Here is a 21461-nt window from a genome sequence, read left to right on the forward strand (position 1 = left end):
GATGTGTAGAGATAAAGAATTTGTCCTCATTAAACGCTTTCTACCACTCCCCTATAAAATATGGTGGGACAAGAAGGGTTCTTGGCTCTTAGATGGAAAGAGGAAAGCAGGGGAGAGGGAGCAGCCTAGAGACCCGAGCCTCTGGACCTTCAGCCCTGTGACTTAATCCCTTGGGATAATCTGGGGATGGGGAGAGAGGGAGGGTTGACACTGAATGCTCTGAGGCCAGTCCTTTCAGTGTTCTTTCCCAAAGGGGGACCCATGCTCCATACCTGTCCCCTAAACCCAAGGCCCATTGCCAACAGGACTGGCTCGTAGTGGAAGCAGGAACTTCAGTGATTACAGTGTTTAATTTGCCCACTCAACCAGAGAGGAAGGAACACTGCAAGACTAGCTTAATGTTGGAAGCAAATTGGACTCTCTAACTGGAGACAGGTTGGATTGTGGGGCAGTGACTGTGTTCTTAGGTTGTCCTAGGATCTGGATGGGTGGCTGGGGCACAAAATATTTGTTGCAAATTTTTTTTGGGGGGTGGTGTAATTATCATTACCATGGTCATGGAGCATAGAAGTAGGAAGAGGAAAACACAATTTTTCTCTCCTTACTCCCCAACAGATTCCCTAGTTCATCCAAGCCAGGTTCCTCCCCATCCCCTGAGCTTGGCAGACATATTGTATTAACCATCTTCACTCACACAGTTCCCCCAGTCCCAGGATATGCTCCTTCCCCTCCCTCCACCCCATGTCCTACTTATCTTTCTTCAAGGTCAATGCTGACTCTAATTCTCCTTCCTCTGAGCTTCTGCAGGGCTGTGTGTCTACCAATCATTCTGGGGTTTAATTATATATGGTCTGGTATGTTAACTGTTTTCTAAGTATGTCTCATCTCCCCAATTAGACTCTAAATTCCATTAATTCAATTCAATTCAGCAGATAATAGTATACAGGTGATATAGTAGATAGCATCAGACTTGGAGTCAGGGAGACTTGGCTTCAACTCTGCTTCAGACACTTATTAACTGTATGATCTTGTACAAGTCACTTAACCAGTCTCAATTTTCCTATCTGAAAACTAGGGATAACAATGGTACCTACCCCATGGTGTTGTAGTGAGGATAATATATGTAAAGTGCTTTGAAAATCTTAAAGCATTATAGAAATGGAACCCCTGTCCCAAAACCCATCAGCATGGGACTATCTACTTATTGGTGGAGATAAAGGCCCTTTGGGGCAGAGTTGGCAGAGACAGAGAGCTTCAGGTCTCAAAAGTCCTGCTTTGGGTACTGTTTAAGTGAGAGTTCCCTTTTGGGATACCTCAAAGAGCTTCTGGCTTCCAGTTTCAAGAGGGAAGATGGAAGAGGCCACCCCCATTTCAGGTGGCAGAAGGAAAAAACTGGGCTGATTGTCTCCACCACATCCCTATTCCTAGCTTGCTACTCCAGACTGGCTGAGATCTAGGACTCTTCTGCCTGGTTGAGCAGTTATCTCACTCCCAGTGGGAGAGCTCCTTCCCTTTGTATTGTCTCATACATATTCTCCTATATATACCTTCTCTCTGATTTGGATAGATTTCCTGGCTAGTTGCTATGTATGTTCATTGTGGAACTGATATTAGGTGGGAAAGGGGTCAAGCCTGAAATATAGAATTTGGGGCTCTCCAAAAGCAACCAAAAGTTAGCTTGAATCCAATCATATCCCCAAGGCCAACAACATTTAAAGGAGAAGATATACTTCCAACCTTGTATCCCCTCTTTTTGAGGAGAGCAAAGTGACCTTGGGTCCTGACTTTCTGCTTCCCCACCTGGCAGGATGAAAGTCTCCCTTGGAGAAGTGTGAGGAGAGAAGAGAGTTCCTGCCACTCACAAACATGTGAGGCCTTCTCTCATTCTATTACATTGGAGTTAGCTATTATAGCTTTATGCAGGGCACTAGGTTTGGTCCTAAGGGGACAAGAATAAAAGAACATGAGGTCCCTGTCCTCTAGCAGCTTAAAATCTAGTAACTGAAGGCAAGAAACACTTTATCACCTGGAAATGCAAGCCAGACATAGTACTGGGAACACGTATCTCATAGGATCTCAATTTTAGGTCTGGAAGGGAATTTAGAGGCTGATTAGACCAAGCCCCTCATTTTACAGATGAGGAAATTTGAGGGTCAGACAGTTAAAATGCTTCACCCAAAGTCATACAAGCACTAAGTGACAGGGACAGGATTTGAATCCTCTGACTCCCAAACACGATCTTTAGGGACAGACCTGACCTGGATTTTGGGTAGAACGTTGTTACAAAACTGGGTTATTTGGTGCTCACAGAACAGAGTATGTGTGGGGGTTTCAGCCAGGACCCTTCCTCCTTTGGCTGCTTGGTTACCACCATAATGAGGATCAGTAGCCCTGAAGGGATATTTCAATGGGTAAGGCCCTGAGCCTTGGGAAGAAGTTTCTGGAAGAGATTGTCTCTTCAATCTCCAAAGGTAGCTTGGGTTTTCTGAGTATCAGGACACAAGTAGGCAGATACCTTGTGTGTTCATACATTTTGTATACAGGTATGTCCTGGGTATGGTCGTCCATCTGTCAAATAGTTCATAAAGAGAAAGTATAGGAAAAAGGAGTAATTAGCATGAATGAATCTAATCCAACTCTGAGAACTTCTGATGCTATCTTGACCAGTCATGGACTGCTCAGCTCTGGAGACTCTATCTAGCTTGATAGCCAACTGGCTTAGCTCCTTGGTTTCTTTCTCTGGCCTAGTTTACTTCCTTTTCATCTTGAGAAGATGCCCCCATATTCAGTGGGTCAGTAACAACAACTCAAAGAACTTTGGCTTCTGCAAGATTGGGATTTTACAAGTGGTCTCCGTTACCAGGAATCCCACAGATACTGTTAACAAGAGTGTGCAGGCAATGAATTGTTACCTTGCTTAGAGGTTGAAAAGCAGAGATACTGAGTCATCCTTTAAGCATTCAGGGACACCTCCCTGTATTCCCAACATGTAGTCCCATGCTTTGTATATAGCAGGTAGGCACTTAGTAAAGGTTCATTGTTTCATTGCTCTGGGGCTCCAGGTCCTAACCTCCAGAGCTGAATTCTTAACTTCTTGGTATAGAGTATTCTGGAGAATAGCATTTGGATCCTGAGGGGTTTCTCTGTGCCACCCCAGCTACAATATTATCCCTTTAGCTTTCTTACTTTGGACTGTATCAGTGAAATTATTCCCTCCTTTCCCCCTCTTTATACTCCATCCTTCCCCTCCCCTCCTCTCCTTCTTTCTCTTTTCTTTCTTCTCTTCTCTTCCTTTCCTTTCCCCATTTAGACTAAAAGCTCCCTTAATATAGTTAAATTCATCCCCTCTTTTCTCCTTCCCTTCTCTTCCCTTCCCAACATTCACTGAAAGAGCACAAGATAGATGTTATGGAGGATTATAAAAATAAACAAGATGTCCTCTCTGCCCTATAATCTAATGGGAGAAAGGGTTATCCACACACAAAAATAAGTAATGGGCATATCCGTATAAAGTTAACTCCAATTGAGGAATTTCCCAAATGCCATTGAGTATGTAGACAGACTATGAGTATGAGAACCAGACCCTATTATAAAGCTGTACAACTCTCTTATAACATCATTCAAGTGATCCTCTGTAACATTGTTCCTATGGAAATAACTGTATAGTTCACCAGAAATAGTCTATGAGAGGTAAAAGTAAATGAGCAACATTTGATGGAGTAGGCCTGTATTACAGCAAGTAAATTTAGTCAATACAGGGGAATGGTGCAAAGTAATATGAATTCCTTCTGGCTGAAGTGTAGGGGGATCAGGGAAGGTTTCAGAGAGCTGACAATTGATCTGGGCCTTATGTCATGAGTAGGGTTTCTACAGAGAAGAGAGGGGAAAGGGAATTGTGTGGGCAAAGATGTTAGGATTTGAAAGCCTGGATCATGATGAGGGAATGGCAAGCAGTCCGGTTTGCCTGGAACATAGAGTATGTGTATAGGGAGTAGCAAGTACAGTAAAGGGAGTAGTGGGAGACAAGGCTAAAAAGGTCTCCTGAGAAAAAAGTTGTAGAAGACCTTGAAAAGCAATGAGTTTGGACTACTGAAGCAAACAGTTTTCAGACTTTTTGGTTTCAGCTCCTCTTTACATTCTTAAAAATTACTCCTCCCCCAGAAGGTTTTTTTTTCTTTTTAAATGTAGGTGATATCCAGGGAGAATACTAGTAAATGTTTAACAACTAGCTCTGCTCCCCTCCCCATATATATGATATACTTTTAAGTGTAATTTTAATTGTTAATATTTTCTGTATCACTTTCTTAAGTCTAGAAATCATTAGAACAATAAATCAAACCCTAATTTGTATCGTTTGCCAGATTCTGAGGTTATACTGAAAATGTAACAGTTGGCTCTTGTGAGCTGGTTTGAGCTGGCTCCGACACACCTCTGGTTATATCTGTGTGGTATTTACTGTATTAGAAATTAATACATTTTAGCATTATTATGGAAATAGTTTTGAGCTTGTGGATCCCCTGAAAGGATCTTCACATTGCTACTGGAGGCAATGAGTAGCCATTGAAGGGCTCAGTTTTGGAGAGAGAGAGAGAGAGAGTGTGTGTCTGTGTGTTGGGTGGGTGGAGACAGAGTCATTGATCTGCCATTCTTGGATAAAGCATAATATGTTTTTTTAAGTTGTACAATGTAATACAATTTCAATCAGGTTCCAATCCATATTTCCATATTTTTTTTTCCACATTACTCCCTCTAATGTGTACTCTATAGCATGTCCAGGCAAACTGGACTACTTACTGTCCCCTCCTTCCTGCCTCTGTAACTTTCCTCAGACTGTTCCAAGGCATCTTCCACTCTTTCATTTCTTTTTTTTTTCTTTTTGGAGGGGGGAAGGCAGGTCAGTTGGGGTTAAGTGACTTGCCCAAGGTCACATGGTTAGTAAGTGTTAAGTGTCTGAGGTCGAATTTGAACTCAGGTCTTCCTGATTCCAGGGCCAGCGCTCTATCACTGAGCCACCTAGTGGCCCCAATCACTCTTTCATTTCTATCCCTTGGAATCCCTGCCCTTGTTCAAGGCTTAGCTCAAATGTTATGAGGCCTTTCCTAATCTCTTCCACTTCCCCCCCACCGAATTACTTTATATGAATTTTAAATTGCTATGTAAAATTTTGCACAATTTTACATGAACATTTACATAAAATTTACATATTTTACATAATCTTTATATGTCTTTCTCTCCAAGTGAAATATCAGCTCCTTGGAATGGTTCTCAGTTTTGTCATTTTATCCCTAGTACCTAACAGTGCCTGGCACAAAGTAAGTGCTTAATAAATGTATATTGCTTTGAATTGTATTGAAAGATGAGAATGAGGGCATAACCTTATCTCATCTGAGTACCCTGAAATAAATAAGAGGGATCTGGGAAAAAAAACTGAAAGCAGGAAGAACTTCATGTCAGGAACTCCTCAAAAACAGGCACCCACAGATGAAAAGATGTTGGCATCTGCCTACCCACTTGTATCCAGGAGAGAGTGGGTATCTAGAAGTAGAGCCACTGAGAGCCCCACTACCTTCATTGAGTATTCTGTGATAAAGGGCAGCCTTTGTGTAAATATTTTTATATGTGTTAACATGCGTGCCTGGATATGTAGTATATATGTACATATGTGTCACATGCATACACACAACCTTGGTTGTTGGTAACACAGTTTCTTAGATGCTTAAAGCCTTAATGTCTGAAAGGAGACAGAAATTCACACAAGTTGGTCATTAATATTCTTGAGATTCTTGTTACAGCTTTGCCTCAGTTGTCCCCCCTGCTCCCTCCGCTCCCATTTGCCTTCACAAAGACCACTATCTTCCTGGCCCTGGGGACTGACTCTCTGTCCTCAGTAAATAGAAGGCCCTCACCTGATCTTTTCCCCATTTTTCCTCCTGGCTCCTCTTCCTCTTAGCCAAGAACAATCTCCAGCCTTGGACAAAGAGAAATTGCCCTCCTCTATCTTCCTCTCTATTCTCATCTCCTCCCGCTTTTCATCTCCCTACTTCTTGATTCCATTTAACAGCTCCCCATTTCTCTGTGCCTCTTCTCCATACTCAACATTACTCCCTATCTCCTCCACATTTCCATTCCCATCTTTCTATCCCCATCTCATATCCTTTCTTCATCCCTAATCATTACATCTCCTTATGGTTCTACTTCATCCCCCAATTCCCCATCTCTCCACACCCAGATCTACACTCATTTCCTCATAAGATCAAAGATTTAGAAGCCACTTTAAAAGCCTCTTAGTCCAAGCCTGTTATAGATCATGAAGCTGGCCAAAGAGGTCAAGTGGCTGTGTTCATAGCATAAGTATCAGAGATCAGATCTGAAGCCAGGTCCTACTGACTCCATGTCCAGTCCTCCATCCACTTGGTCGCTGCTTCCATCGCCTACATCTTCTGTCCTCATCCCCATCGCTTCATTGTCCATACCTCAATGCATTTTCCCCATCTCCCATCTCTCCATCCCCATGCCATATACATGACCCTGACAGCCTTGCTTCCTCGCTCGGCCTCATGCCCAAAAGTCCATCCATGCCTTCTTTTCCACTGTCCTTAGGCCCACTGCCCCAAAAATCGTTCCCGCGAGAAAGAAGCTGTCTTGTCTCTTTTACAGGAGGGGGCCTAGTCAGCCCTTGCCTTTGACTACGCACCGCCGGAGTCGCCAGGGCTGAAGGGCAAGTAGTGTCTCCCCTGAACTCAGCGCTGCACCCGTACCACATCTGGCCGAACGTTGGACAACTTGTCGCTAAGTAGCTCATTCATCGGCGCAGCTGTCACCATAACAACGCGAGTGAGGGAACTGGGGGCCCCGGGTGGGGGTGGGGGGGTGGAGGGGGGAAGGAAGGAGGGAAGAAAGGAGGGAAGGAGGGCGGCGGCTGGCGGGGGTGGGGGGAGAAGATCAGACTCGGGAGTGACCAACAACCCCAGCCCCGCCCCGAGGACCCCCTAGGGCTCAACACCAGCAGCCCCCCCCCCCCCCCCCCCCAGCTCCAAGCAGCCCCTGTGACTGGAGGGGGTCAAGGAAGACACAGCAGCTGTCAGTCGGAAGGGCGGAGATCATGCCCCGATAGTGGCAGAGAAGGAACGGCGGCGAAGCTGAACACCCCCGGCAACGCCAGGGGCCCTAGACTCTATGGAAGCGGGGGAGCGCGCCCGAGCCGCCCCGCAGCGCAGCCAGAGCAGGAGCCCAAGCAGGAGCACGAGCCAAAGCTGGGGCAGGACCACAGGCAGACACAGGAGCAGGAGCAGAAGAAGGCGGGGGGCCTCTGTCGGGCCCGGCCCAGGGTCCCCCAGAACCAGACAGATAGGCGGCCACCGGGAAGCCCAGGACGGGCACTAAAACCCCAAGCCCTTGACCGCTGGCTGCCCGGCCCAGCCCAGGGGAATGGGAGGTGGTTAGACTGTCAGAGCGAGGAGAACAGGAGCGGAGCGGGCGCTGTCCCAGGGGCAGTCCAGGTTCATCTGGAACGAGAAGCGACTGAGGAGGAGGAAAGCAGGAAAGGAGAGCGGTCTGGGAGCCAGCGCAGTCCGGCGGCGGCGGCGCAGCGCAACGCAGCGCAGCCCCCTCCCTCCGCGGGCGCGCACCCTCGTTCACACGGACACAGACACGGACACGGACACGGGCACTCTCCCTCACACACGCACACGCGCGGAGTCCCAGCTCCTTCCTTTCAGCTTCGCCTGCTCCCCTTTTAGAACACCGTTGTTAACCTAACCCTCTGGTTTTGGATGTCATGGGTAACAGCTTCTCCAGTATTCCCGCCCTGCCCCGGGGCAGCCCGAACAGGGGGCCGCGGGTCCATCGCCAGCACCTGCAAGGTAAAACCGAGCTATGGCGGGGAGGTGGGGGAACTGTGCACTGTGCACTGGGCGAAGCTCTGGGAGGAGAGGGAAGGGGCTGTGGGCATCGCTGGGGTCTGTGCACAGAGGGAGGGGAGGGGCGCACCGTTGGGGAGTGGGAGCTGAAAGGGCAGGGGCTCATTGCTGAGGTCTGGACACTGCTTGGAAAGGGAAGGAGAAGGGAAATAGAGTCTACTACGGATGGAAGGCGGTGGGGAGAAAGCTGCCACCTGTTGTACCACTTGAAGAAGAGGCTTTTCTCTTAGAATTGTGCTTCTGCTCCTGGGATGCACTGAAGGGCCCGGGGTGGTAGATCCTAGTGGCCCGTCTCCCCGCATCTTCCTAATTCTGATATCAGGCATGGTGTCTGCAGAACAGAGAGAATAGTGGGCCGGCACTTAAACCATCTCTGCGTTATCCATGTAGTCTCAGCTGCCCTTCTCATGAGCCCTAGTCATATCTACATCCCTGTGAACTTACTGTCAACAATCCCTCTGAAATGGAACCGGTGGCCTCCAGGCCACATGTGGCCCTATAGGTCCTCAAGTACGACCCTTTGACTGAATCCAAACTTCACAAAACAAATCCCCTTAATAAAAGGATTTGTTCTGTAAAACTTGGACTCAGTCAAAGGGCTGTACTTGAGGACCTAGAGAGCCACATGTGGTTTCGAGGTCATAGGTTCCCCACCCCTGGTAGACCTTCCTTGGATTAGGGTTAAAGACCAGACCCCTGAACCTCCTTAAACATCGAGTTTCACTGTACTTCAACTAGGTCAAGAAGGTTTATTGTTCATCCAGAGATGAGCAAGTCCAGTCCAGATTCAGCCAGGCTTTGGAAGTTGGAACTTTCATAGGAAAAGGAGATTTTTCTCTGCCTCCTGAAATGTCACTTCCACCTCCCCACCAGCCCAGGATCTTGTTTCTGGTGGCCCCTGGGTTGGACTGGAAGGAGATATGACCAGTCAGACAATCCCTGTGAGAAAGATCTGGGAGTTTTAGTGGACTGCAAGCTCAGTATGACAACAGTGAGTCATGGCAGCCAAAAAGCTAATGCTGCATTAAGTTATGCTCTGCCCTGCTCAGGCCCCATCTGAAATACTTTGTTCAGTTCTGGGCCCCACATTTTAATAAATCCATAGAGAAGTTCAAGAGTGTCAAGAAAAGCATGACCAGGATGTTTAAAAGACTGTAAAATGAGTATCAGTGGGAAGAACCAGGGATGTTTAGCCTGTAGAAAAGATAATTTAGAGAAGGCATAATCACTGTCTTCAGTATTTGAAGGGCTGTCATGTTCTGATGCAGAGGCAGATTTCTGCTCTGTGTCAGGAAAAACCTCTTAAAAATGAGAGTTATCCAGAACCAGAATGAGCTGCCTCAAGAGTTAGAGGGTTTGCTCTGATTAGAAGCCTTAGGCCCATTTGTTGGAAGCTTTGGAGAAGGACCTCTTGTTCAGGTCTGGGTTCCACTAGGAGCCTAGAGGTCTGCTCCTGCTCTGAGAACCTCCCCTGACCTTGTGAAGAAGGTCTTTACCAGTTCCTTTGATGATCTCTTACTGGCTCCACCTCGAAAAAATGTATTTAAATCCTCTGGAACCTGTTTATTTTTCTGGTCGGTCTATGCCATCTGGGAAGGAGTTCCATAAATACCTTCCCTACAGCATGCAAGTGGGACAGCTTTTATTTTGCCCCTCTCAAGTTTCTGGGTGGTGTCAGGCTCCTGGTCCTAGGATTCTGAGAGTGGGTGACCAAGTACCTGCTTTCCTGGTGACTGCCCTCTTCCTGATGTCAGCAGTGACAATAATCTCTACATATGTGTATACATACATAAATGTCAGTTATATACATATATGTATATACATGGTGTGATGTTAAATTGTTTTCAGTCATCTCTGACTCAGTATGACCCCATTTGGGGTTTTCTTGGCAAAGATTACTGGAGTGGTTTGCCATTACTTTCCCCAGCTCATTTAATAGATGAAGAAACTGAGGCAAATAGGGTTTACTGACTTGTCTAGGGTCACATAGCTAGTACACATAGGAGTGGACAGAGTGCTGGCCCTGAAGTCCAGAGGACCTGAGTTCAAATCCAGCCTCAGATACTGACTTGCTGTTCACCTGCATCTGCTCCAGTCTTAAAACAATCAATACCTTTCATTCCCAGGAAAAACAAGTGAGTCATGTACCAGTCTCAATGGCCAAGGAGGGTATAGGGACAAAGGGGACAACCTCTCTGAAAGAAAAATTCCATATACAATTGAATCCTATGGTACTGGGATTTATTTGGACCATAGATAAAGGATGATGGGTCTAGGAATCAATGAACCTGTGTTCCAGCTGTAACAAGATCCCCAACTACTTTCTGGCCTTCAGGAGATTAAGATTTGTGAGACATGGTACTTAGTCCTTGGGATGGTTGGAGAGAGGAGATATTGTATACAAAGATAACTAACAATATCGGGCAGTGTGGCTCAGTGCCCGAAGAGTGTTACAGACAATAAGTGTAGGATCACCAATGCTTAAGAGTGGTCAGAGGCTTTTTGAAAGAATTGGGAGTTGAAGAGAGGAGAAGGGATACTAGGAGGAAGAAACTACATAGATCCAGAGACAAGGTTTTATGTGGCATAGAATCATGGCATCTGGAGTGGGAAGAGACCTCAATGGTCATCTAGTCCAATCCCTCACATTTTATAGATGAGGAAACTGAAACCCAAAGAGACAGTGACATCCAAAATCCCACAGAGAGTAAATGGTGGATGCGGGATTTCTCTGATGCTGATTCAGATGATAATGGTCCTCTTATGCTAATTCTGAGGCTCTTTTAATTGTATCATGTATATTTGATGATAGAAGACTAGCCTGGCTATAGTTAAGGGTCCATGGCAGTTGAGAAATGAGCCTAGTGTGCATTTGTTAGCAGAGGACCTGGGTTTGAATCCTGGTTCTGTTATTTAATGTGTGATCTTGGGCAAATCACTTCCTGCTTTCTGAGTCTCAGCTTCCCAGTATGCACAATGAAGAGTTTGAACTTGATCTCTGCCTTTAATACTAAAATCTATGAAAGGTAGTTTGAGGCCAGATTATGGAGTGCCTTGAATTCCAGGATGGGAAACCTAGACTTTATTTTGTAGTCAGTCTTTGTGATGCCCTGAGGTTTTACATGGCACGCAGGTTGTTTTTTTCCCAAAAAAATATAATTTCTTTATTAAAAATTTGAATACCAATTTTTCTCTCTCCCTTTTGTCCCTCCCCCATACATTGAGAAAACAAATAGTATGATATCAGTTATACATGTAAAACTATGCAAAACATATTTCCATATTAGCCATGTTGTAAAAAAAAAAAGGAAGACAAAGAAAGTTTAAAAATTATACTTCAGCCACCACTCAGGGCTCATCGATTCTTTCTCTGGAAATGGACATTTTTCGCCATGAGTCCTTTGGAATTGTCATTGTATTGCTGATAGCTAAGTCTTTCAAAGGTGATCATCATTGCAGTATTGCTGTTGACTGTATATAATGATTTCCTAGTTCTGCTCACTTCACTTTGAATCAGTTCATGTAAATCTTCCCAAGTTTTTCTGAAATCATTCCTCTTGTCATTTCTTATAGCACCATAGTATTTCTATCACAATCATATGCCACAACTTCTTCAGCCATTCCACAATTTATGCGCATCCCTTAATTTCTAATTCTTTGCCACCACAAAAAGAGCTGCTATAAATATTTTTAACATATGGGTCATTTTACTTTTTCTTTGAGCTCTTTGGGATGCAGACCTAGTAGTGGTGTTATTGGGTCAAAGGGTATGCACTGATTTACAGCCCTTTGGACCTAGTTCCAGATTGTTCTCCAAAATAACCAGACCACTTCACAACTCCACCAGGAGTACAGTCCTGTCCCAATTTTTCCACATCCCCTCCGGCATTTATCATTTTCCTTTATGTCACATTAGCAATCTGATAGGTATGAATTAGTACCTCAAGAATGTTTTCATTTGCATTTCTCTAATCAATAGTGATTTAGGGCATTTTTTGTATGACTATAGATAGCTTTCCGAAAACTGGGTAGGCAGGTTTTTTGAGACTTAGAGGCCTCTGTTTTTTTTCCTGTTCTCATGGGCCAAAGTTGTCCATGGGCCAAAGTCTAGGGTTTGGACAATCGATGCTACTTCTAAGCTCCTCATTACTTCCTGGACTTTTCCATATCCTAAATGGCCATTTGAGAATTTCTACTTTGCAAAATTATTCACATCCATTATTTCAGGATGCAGAAGGGAAGTCTGGGTTCTTATAGGGAAAGGATTCCATCCTACCATCGCTAGATGGTCAGCATCCAGTTTTATAGTGATCATAGAATAATAACCATTGTCATATGTACAGTGCTTAATAGTTGATGAGATATAGGGAATTCCAGGTGAAGCTACTCCCTCTACCAATTCAAGCTGGCACCTTCTCAGCATCTTCTAGTCTTAGAGAGTGACCTAGAGCACTGACAGGCTAAGTTGTTACACCACCAATAGGTATCATGGGCAGTTCTTGAACACAGGTCTTCCTGGCTTCAAGGCTAGCTCTCTAGTCACATGCTTGCCTCTCTATACTTTACCAGCCACGTTCATATTTACTCTCCTTTGGTCCTCACAAGAGCCTTGAGGGAAACAGAGCATAGATTGTTATCCCATTTTGCTGAGTGAGGAAACCAAGTCCTAGAAATGGTCAGACATCTTGCTTAAGGTCACACAGCTAGTTAGTGGCAAAATGGGTCAAGTATCTAAGGCTCTTTATTCTTTGATCAACCACATTATGTTGCTGATAATGGTAGTAAGATGACTGACTGATCTCCAGTCTAAGACAAGACAACCTTGCCTTTCCTGTCCCCACAAGACCCTCTTCCTACTATCATTCAAACCAGTGATTGTCCTGTCCAGAAGGGAACTGTGCTGCCTGGGGTGGTCCTAGACTCTGACTGGGTGATGATTCATCAAGGCCTATATTCTGCCAGGTATGCAAGGGGCACAGATACCTTCCTCCACCCCTCACCCTCAAGCCCATCAGGGCTGTATATTATTAGACTTTCTTTTCTCTTTGTTCCATATTATTCCAAGGAATGAAACTCACTTACTCTTTAGAATCAGCCTCATATGTGGGCAGTGATGTCACAGGATGAAAACTCTTACTTGATACAGTGGGAAGAACAAATTGGCTCTGGAGTTGTAGGATCTGCCTCTGACACTACCTGTGTGACCTTGGGCCAGTCTCTTAACCTCGATGGGCCTCAGTTTTCTTGTCTGTAGATTGAGGGTTTAATTAGATGGCCTTAGAAGTTCTTTCTCACTCTAGAACTATGATTCTGTTCTTGTGATTCAGAAAATCTTCTGTGAAAGAGCTGGGGCCATGGGGTACATGCAGGGCCAGGAGGGGAAGAGAGCAGGACAAGATCTAGGAGGTAGCAATCTGTCCTTGTCTCCACCATGGCCTGTTTTAGAGCTCTAGCCCTCTCCCTGCCCTGCTCAGGGAAATTGTTCACTTCTCTCCTTGTTTTGCAGTGGTTGGTCATATGTCAGGTTATGCTTTAGAAATCTATGACAGCCTCCCTCTGCTTCTTTCTCCCAATTGCTTCCCCCAACTCTCTTTTCTGGATTTTCTTGCAATAGCTATTTAGATGGAGAAAGCCTGGGTACTTTCTGTTCCTCTGTTCTCTAGAGCTGAGATGTAGGGGAAGGAGGGCAAGGGCACAACCTAGCAGTCTTCTCTTCCCTCTTCCAGCCTGGCACTTTTTGGTGATCCCCTTCCCAGCTCCCACCTGGGCACCTCCATTTAATTCAGGCTGTAATTGGATCAGGGCTGGCTCAGAATTCTGCTGCTGAATGAGCCTCCTCCAGTCTCTTTTTCCTTCTGTAATTGCCATCTCTGAATTTCTCACTACTTTAACAAAAGCAAAATGGAGGAAACCTGGTGTGAGGGTAAAAACAGTGGCAGAAGGCACATGTAGGCTGTTGCCTGATTGTGGATAATCAATCAATCAATCAGCAAGCATTTATTAATGATATACCAGGGACCAGGCACTGTAGTAAGTGTTGGGGTTACAAAGAAAGGCAAAAACATAGAAATGACGTCTGCCCTCAAAGAGCATACACTCTAACAGAAGAGACAAATATGTAATTAACTATGTTCATACAAGATATATAGAGAGTTGAAGTAAGGTAATCTTGGAGAGAAGGCTGAAGGGGCCTGGGGAAAGGTTTGGGAGGGAGAGAAGTGGGGGACAGGGACAGACAAGAAATCTTGCCCCTGTGTCCCCCATATCTTTAGGTTATAGCTTCCAAATTTCCCTTTTAGGATAGCAATGGCTAGTTCAAGAGCCTATCACCCTCTAAGCATAATTTAAGTTTTCCCCTAAGTATATTATCTCACACTTGTTTCTACTCAAACTGATATTTTCCTCAATCCTCACACAGTCTTCAGAGGTCTTCCTGCTATTAAGTTTTTCTGTGTAATAAAAAAAGTCATAAAGGTCTCGATAATCTGAAGGTCATGTTATCTGAAAGCCTACTGATTTAACTATAGATTTGAGACCAGTCCTAGTACCATGTTAGGAATAGGATGTGTGAAGACAGATGGGGCAGGAATATAGTCTTGCCATAGATTTGGAATCAATCAATTAACCAACAGACATTCACTGATCTTCAATGGTTTGCCTAACCCTGTTCAGGGATGTTTTTGTTGTTTGTCTTTTGTTCTCACAGAGGACCAGTGACATTGCCAGGGTGAACTGGATTTGGGTGAGACAGAGCTGTGCAAGTCATCAGCCTCCCTCTCCCTTCCAGAGTAATTGGAAGTCCAGCGGGGAGACAAAAGTCAAGACAACTGGTGATGGCCCAAATCAGGGATGTACTATGGGGGAGATAGAAGGAAAAAACATGCCTGATTCCTGCCCCTGTGAGGCCCTTTCTGGTTGGCTAAGCTAACCAAAAGGGAAAAATAATTATGTGCTAAATTGTGTAGTAGAGATTTGAAGGGCAAATGAAGGTCAGATAAAGTTTCTTGGAGGAAGTAGACTTGAACTGAAATCTGAAAGCGTATAAAGAATAGGGGAGATGACATTCTTCAAGATGGGAAAAGAGGAGGGTTCAATTAAGGATTAGAGATAGGAACCTACCAAGTCGGATATATATGCAGGTAGTGCCATAGAGGGTTGGAACTGGAGGGGGTGGTGGTGGGGAAAGTTGATCTGGGACCTCAGAAAGAATGGACAATGAAGAAACCGACTTAGCAGAAATAAAGGATTCACATTGAGAAGTAGTGAGAAATAAGGTTCATTCATTTATTCATCATTTATTTTCATTCACTCATAGAACCAATTAATAAGCAATTATTAAAACCTACTATGTGCTAGGCTCTGTGCAAGATCCCAGGGATACAAATACAGTGAATAAATAATCTCTAATAGCGAGGAGCTACATTCCACTGGGGAAGACAAATATAAAAATATACACAAGTATAAAGGGAATAAACACAAATATAATTAAATGCTAGGTAGTTTAGGAGGAAAGGCATTAGCATTTGGGGGGAATTAGGAAAGGCTTCGCACAGAATATGATGCTTGATTGAAGGTAAAGAAGGATTCTAGGAGGTGGAGTTGAAGAGGAAATTAATTCTAATGATATAGGATGGCCAGTGCAAAAGCATGGAGGTGGGAGGTGAGAGAAAGGAGATAGAATGTCCTGTGTGAGGAACAAAGTGGCCAGTTTGGCTGAATCAAAGAGCATTGAAAGGGGGAACAATGTTCAGTGAAGCTGGAAAGAGAGGTTGAGGGGTGGTTAGGTGGTGTAGTGAATAGAGCACCGGCCCTGGAGTCAGGAGGATCTCAGTTCAAGTCCGGCCTCAGACACTTAACACATACTAGCTGTGTGACCTTGGGCAAGTCACTTAACCCCAAATTGCCCTGCCCTTCCCCCCCCCAAAAAAAAGAAAAAAAAAGAGCTGGAGGCAACTTTGTAAAGGGCTTTAAAAGGAAAACAGAGGATTTTATATTTTATCCTAAAGGTAATAGGGAACCACTAGAGCTAATTAAGAAAATGACATGGACAGACCTGTCCTTAAGATAAACAGTGTTGGTTGCCATGTGAAGGACAGATTAGAGTGGTGAGAGACTGGAGGTATGGACACCAATCAGGAGACTATTGTAATAATCCATGTGAGAGGTGACGAGGGCCTGAACTAAGGTGGGAGCTGTGTAAGAAGAGAGAAGAGATTGGACAAGAGAGATGCACAGCCTCTGGAAGTAGGAACAGCAAGTTTTGGCAACCAATTGAATATGTAGAGTGAGGGAGAAAGAAGAGTCAAGGATAATGCCAAGGTGATGAATGGAGGACGCCAAAGGGATGGGAGTGCTTTGGACAGAAATAGGGACATCTCTGTACTTAACACAATGCTAGGTGCCAGTATGTGGGTTTGGAATCGAATGCCAGGAGGAGTAGTTTGTGAGGGGGCGTCATTGAGTGTCCTTGAGCAGGGGACAGACTAGAAGAAGGGAGTGTCAGAGGCACAGCTGAGATAACTACCTTTTCTGGTACCCTATTAGGAATAAGAACAATAGCTAGCATTTATATAGCATTTTCTACGTGCTAGGCATTGTGCTAAGTGTTTTACAAATGTTATCTCATTTGATCCTCACAACAATCCTGGGAGGTGGGTGCTATTTTTATCCCCATTTTACAGTTGAGGAAATTGAGGCAGACCGAGGTCAAGTGACTTGCTCAGGGTGATACAGCTAGTAAGTGTCTGAGGCCAATTTGAACTGGGTTCTCCCTGCTTCTAGGTCCTATGCTCTATCCATTGTACCACCTAGCTGCCTACTAATATCAAATGGAAAGGAAACCCTGAGGTCTCCCCCTCCACCATTCCCAGATGACTCACTGTTTGTCAAAAGGGCTCTCTACACTTGTAGACTAAGGTTGTTGCCATTCAGATTGGCCTATCAAAGGTTGTATCCATCTGACACCTGTTGTTTTCAGAGCCCCTCCCTGGGACAGCCAAGGCTCCTGTTTGCAATTATCTGCAGCTATTTTGATCTTTCATTGTGTCCAAAAGCTAACAAAACCAGCCCATCTATAATGACATATCATCCCCTGGGCTCTCCTGTGGGAGGTAACCATGTGGCACAGCACACTGGGCTCTTCTCTTTCAGTGCTAGGCCCTCCACCAAATCTGTCCTGACCTGTATTATCTCCCACCTGGTCTATTTCAGTGGCTTTTTAACTGGTCTCTGGAATTTCATCCAGACCAGGGGTTCTTTACCAAGAGTCTGGGAGAGATTTCAGGGTGTCCATGATTTTAGATGGGAAAAATCTTTATTTTTAATATATTTCAACTTCTAACTATAATTTAGCATTTCCTTCAATTATTTAAAACATGATTCTGAATGAGAGTCTATATAGGCTTCACCAGACCACCAAAGGGGTCCATTGCATAAAAAAAGTTAAGGACTCCTACTAGAAACTCTCCCTATCCTGGACATCAGAGGTGTCCAGTGTGAAATCAGATTAAAATGTAATTGGGAGGGGGCGGCTAGGTGGTGCAGTGAGTAGAGCACCAGCCCTGGAGTCAGGAGGACTTGAGCTCAAATCCAACCTCAGACACTTAACACTTACTAGCCATGTGACCTTGGGCAAGTCACTTAACCACAATTGCCCTCCAAAAAGCAAAAAAAAATTAATTGGGAGATATTTAACAAAATAAATAAAAATATGATAGAACACAGGTAATGTCAATATGTAGTTTTCTAATTGGTTGCAAGCATCCTTATGCATGGTTTCACGACCCCTGTTTCTGTTTGAGTCTGACTCCACTGCTTTACATGAGAGGCCAGAGTCATCTTTCCAAAGCCCAGCTCTGACCTTGTCGCTACTTTGTTCAAAGCCCATTGCCTGCAGAAGTTCATACTCCCTAGGTTTGCCTTCAGCAACCTCCAAACCCGGCCTTAATTTGTAGGCACCTTCTGTTCTAGTAGGACTAATCTCCTCAGGAGCCCCCGAAAAGTCCATGCTCATTTTTGTAGCTTTCCCCATTTGGAATGCCAGTCACTAATCCAAATCCTCCCCATTCTTCAAGATCCAGTTTAAGGATCTTGCTGCCTCTCTGGTGCCCACCCCAGCTCATACTGATCTGTGAACTCTCACCATACTGGAAGTCTGGAGCTCACATTCTTAATATCCATTTATATGTTCATGAACTCACTTGTCCATGTATTGGGTGCAAGTTATAGCAACATAGACCTAGAACTACTAGAGCCCTCAGAGATCAGCCAGTCTAGCCCCCTCATTTTACAGATGAGGAAACTGAGGACCAGAGAGAGGTGAAGTCACTTGCCCAAGGTCACACTGGGGATAAATAGCAAGGTTGGGATTTGAGCCCATGTCCTTTGCTTCTGAATCCAGACTTCTCTCTGCTATGCCAGCTACCTCCACATGATTCTCTTCTTCCTCTCTAAGTGCACAGGATTCAGAAGAGACAGTGAAAGAAGGGGCTTTCTGATCATGCTTGGAATCCTAAGTCAACCTGAGGCTTGGGACTTTGGTCACTCCAGCCCAGAGCACCAGGTAGTGGCTCTCTCCAAGGTACTCAGGTCCCACCTAAACCACCCATAGCTCTTTGGCAACTTTGTGGATGAGGCATTAACTCCCTAGTATTTATGGGGGCTGTGTGTGTGTGTGTGTGTGTGTGTGTGTGCGTGTGTGCAGAAACAGTAAAGATGTGGTCCTCATCTTTGCAGTGCTCACACCCTTGCAGGGGAGGCATGTAAAAATAACAAAGAGAAGAGAGAAGTTGTATGGTCAGTGCTGTGGGAAGTCAGAAGATAGGGAGATCTCCAGGGGCTGGGGTGGTCAGGGAAAACTCCATGGAGAAGCTCTCTGGTACTGGAGCAGGGCCCTGAAGAAAAGGCACAATTGGGACTCCAACATAGTAGGAGGCAGGAAAAATGTGACCATCCATAAAATCACAAGCATGAATACTGCAGGGATCCTTAGAGATCCCCTTGTTCAACTCCTTCCATATGTTTTAGAGTTATGTAAACTGAGGCTCAAAGTCGACAAGCAGGAGAGGTGGAACAAGTTATGCCAGGTCACACAGGTGATGGCTGGGCAGAGAGGATCTAAACCTAGCTCCCGAGACACCCTTCTCATGACTGTTTCTGTCAGTTCTCCACTTCTTCCAAGCATGGGCGATAGAATTTGAAAAAAGCACCATGGGGTGAAAAACTCCAGGTGTTTAAGAATGTGGAGTCATGATTTGGGCTGTGGGAGACAAGGTTAGGAGAGGGGGGGGGCGTATCCTGAAGGGTCTTGAGTGTCTGGTTGAGAAGTTTGGGTTTGATTGGGTAGGTCACAGGGGGGACCTCTGAAGGTATCTGAGCAGGGTTTTAGAGCCATTCAATTCAAAGGACAACATTTAATGAGGAAGGTGGGAAGGATGGACCAGAATGAGAGAGACTGGAGGAGGAGAGACTGGTTTGGAAGCTGCTTTAATCATTCTGGGGCAAAGAAACAAGGGCCAGAAAACCCTTTGAGTATCAGAGACACAGGATAGGTTTCCATACACGATCAAGTTGTCTTCTACCTCGTATGACCTCCTAGGTCCCTTCCAGCCCTAAATCTGGGATCCTATGTTTTCTGTTGGCCCTGAACAGTTAAAAATGGGCTTAAGTAACAGCAGGGCAGATACGGGTTAGATACAGGCCTGAACTTCTCAGAGGTTAAGGTCTCCAGAGAATTTAAAGAATGGAATAATCATCTGTCTTGCCCAGATATGGGAAGATAAACAAGGCAACCTATCTGTGGGTCCCAGGGTATCCCAGATCCCACTGGGTTAAGCTGAAAGAATTTCTGGTCCATAGCTGGGGCTGTCTGACTTCTCTCACCTGGCCCGTTCTGAACAGGAAATTAGAGGGTAAGAGAGAGCTTCTCTACGTCCTAGAAGTCAACGTAGAAGGTGGGAGGGAGTTGTTTTGTAAGGTTCTACTTTTCACTCAACCCTCTTTATAAACCTAACACAGTCAAGACCTAGTAGAACTCCCTTCCAGACTGCCATTATTCCATACATCCCTGAACCCTGGAAATAGGGACTTGCTCAAAGTCCCCAGTGCTTGTGGGGGTAGGGAGGGGGAACCCTTTATCTCTCCTCTGATGGAATGCAAGCTCCTTGAGGTCAGATACTGTTTTATTTTGTGTTTTTGTTCCCAGAAACTAGTACAAATCTCATCATAGTAGGCATTTAATAAATACTTGTTGATTGATTGACTCATAGAGCTACCTGTTCCAGGGAGGAGAAATGGGTAATTAGGGCCTGCCGCTGCTGCAATGGGGCTGATGTTAGTGATGAGCTGCAAGCCTTTCCAGAAAGGATGGACATGGGGGTAGCAGAGCATGTTATGGAATTGTTTGAGAATTCTCCTCATTGAGAATCCAGGTAGTATAGTAGATAGGGAGCCAGCCTTAAAGCCAGGGCAACAGGGGTTCGAGTTCCAGCTCGGACATTCTGGAAATCTCTCAATAATGTAGGCAACTCTCCAAGACAATACGGTGCTGACCTGTGATGGTAGAGGGAATTTCTTCACATGGGAGTTCCCTGTGTCCAAGATATTATAGGTCCAGTCTTCATAAGTTGGAGAGAGGAATTGGGAATCCAAAGTAGTATAAAGGCTAGATTAATCTCTCTAATGCGAAGGGAGGCAGAGTAATAGAGTGGAAGAACCAGTGGCCTAGCTTCAGACTTGCCTCTTAGGCTTACTATCTGTATAACCTTGAGCAGGTCACCCTGAGCTTCAGTTTCACCATGAGTAAAATGGGGAGGTTGATAGCATCTGAGGTCCTTTCCAGTTCTTAATCTGGGAAGCCATCAGGATCACTTCCCTGCTCAAAAACCTTTAATAGCTCCCTATTTTGTATGGAATCAAGTCCAAGCTCCCAAGGCCCTCCCAAATCTGCCTCTAAATAACTTTTATAGATTGAATTACTTCCTTCTGCTCCCCCTCACATAGTCTTTGCCCTAGTCAGACTGGAATAGTCCATTTTCCATCTTGGCTCACTCTGAACGTTACACCAAGAATGCCCCCTCCCCAGCCCCACCATCTCTGCCTATTGATGTCCTGCCCACCAGTTTTCAAGACTTAATTTAAATGTCCCCTCCTCTGCAAAGTCTCTGCTGATTTCCTTTACCTGGAAGTGATTTCTCTTTTATCTGTTCCCATAGCATTTTGTATTCCACTAATGCCTCCTTTCCTAATTTGTATGTATGATGTTTAGCTGTGTACAAGAATTATCATTCCTATTCAATTAGAATCTCCTGGAGGGGGAGGGGCTGTGTTTTTCATCCCTCCTTCACCTTTGTATCTCCTTCAGTGTCTAACCTAGTTCTCTGAACATAGTAGGAGACTAATAAATGTTGAAAAGGGCTTGAGGTTCTGTGGATGATATGTGATGGGAGAAGAGAAAGGTAGAAGGAAGAAAAGAACGATGGAAGAGGAGAAAGGAAGAAAGAAGAAAAGAAGGATAGAAGAGAAGGAGGAAGGAAGGAAGAAAAG

General features: G+C 44.9%; 1 protein-coding gene across 1 annotated transcript in view; it reads left to right on the forward strand.

The window, feature by feature from the left end:
• The first annotated feature begins 7614 nt into the window (after positions 1-7614).
• The window catches only part of NEURL1 (neuralized E3 ubiquitin protein ligase 1), a 102565-nt gene continuing 88718 nt past the window's right edge, over positions 7615-21461 (forward strand). The window contains exon 1 of the mRNA XM_069098875.1: positions 7615-7862. Coding sequence (XP_068954976.1) covers positions 7778-7862 — 85 coding nt within the window. The 5' untranslated portion in view covers positions 7615-7777. The remainder of the gene's footprint in view (positions 7863-21461) is intronic.

The sequence above is a fragment of the Petaurus breviceps genome, unplaced genomic scaffold (assembly GCF_028583685.1).
Source record: "Petaurus breviceps papuanus isolate PSGF00001 unplaced genomic scaffold, PetGlider_PUasm1.0 37, whole genome shotgun sequence".
In the NCBI taxonomy this organism is placed as follows: Eukaryota; Metazoa; Chordata; class Mammalia; order Diprotodontia; family Petauridae; genus Petaurus; species Petaurus breviceps.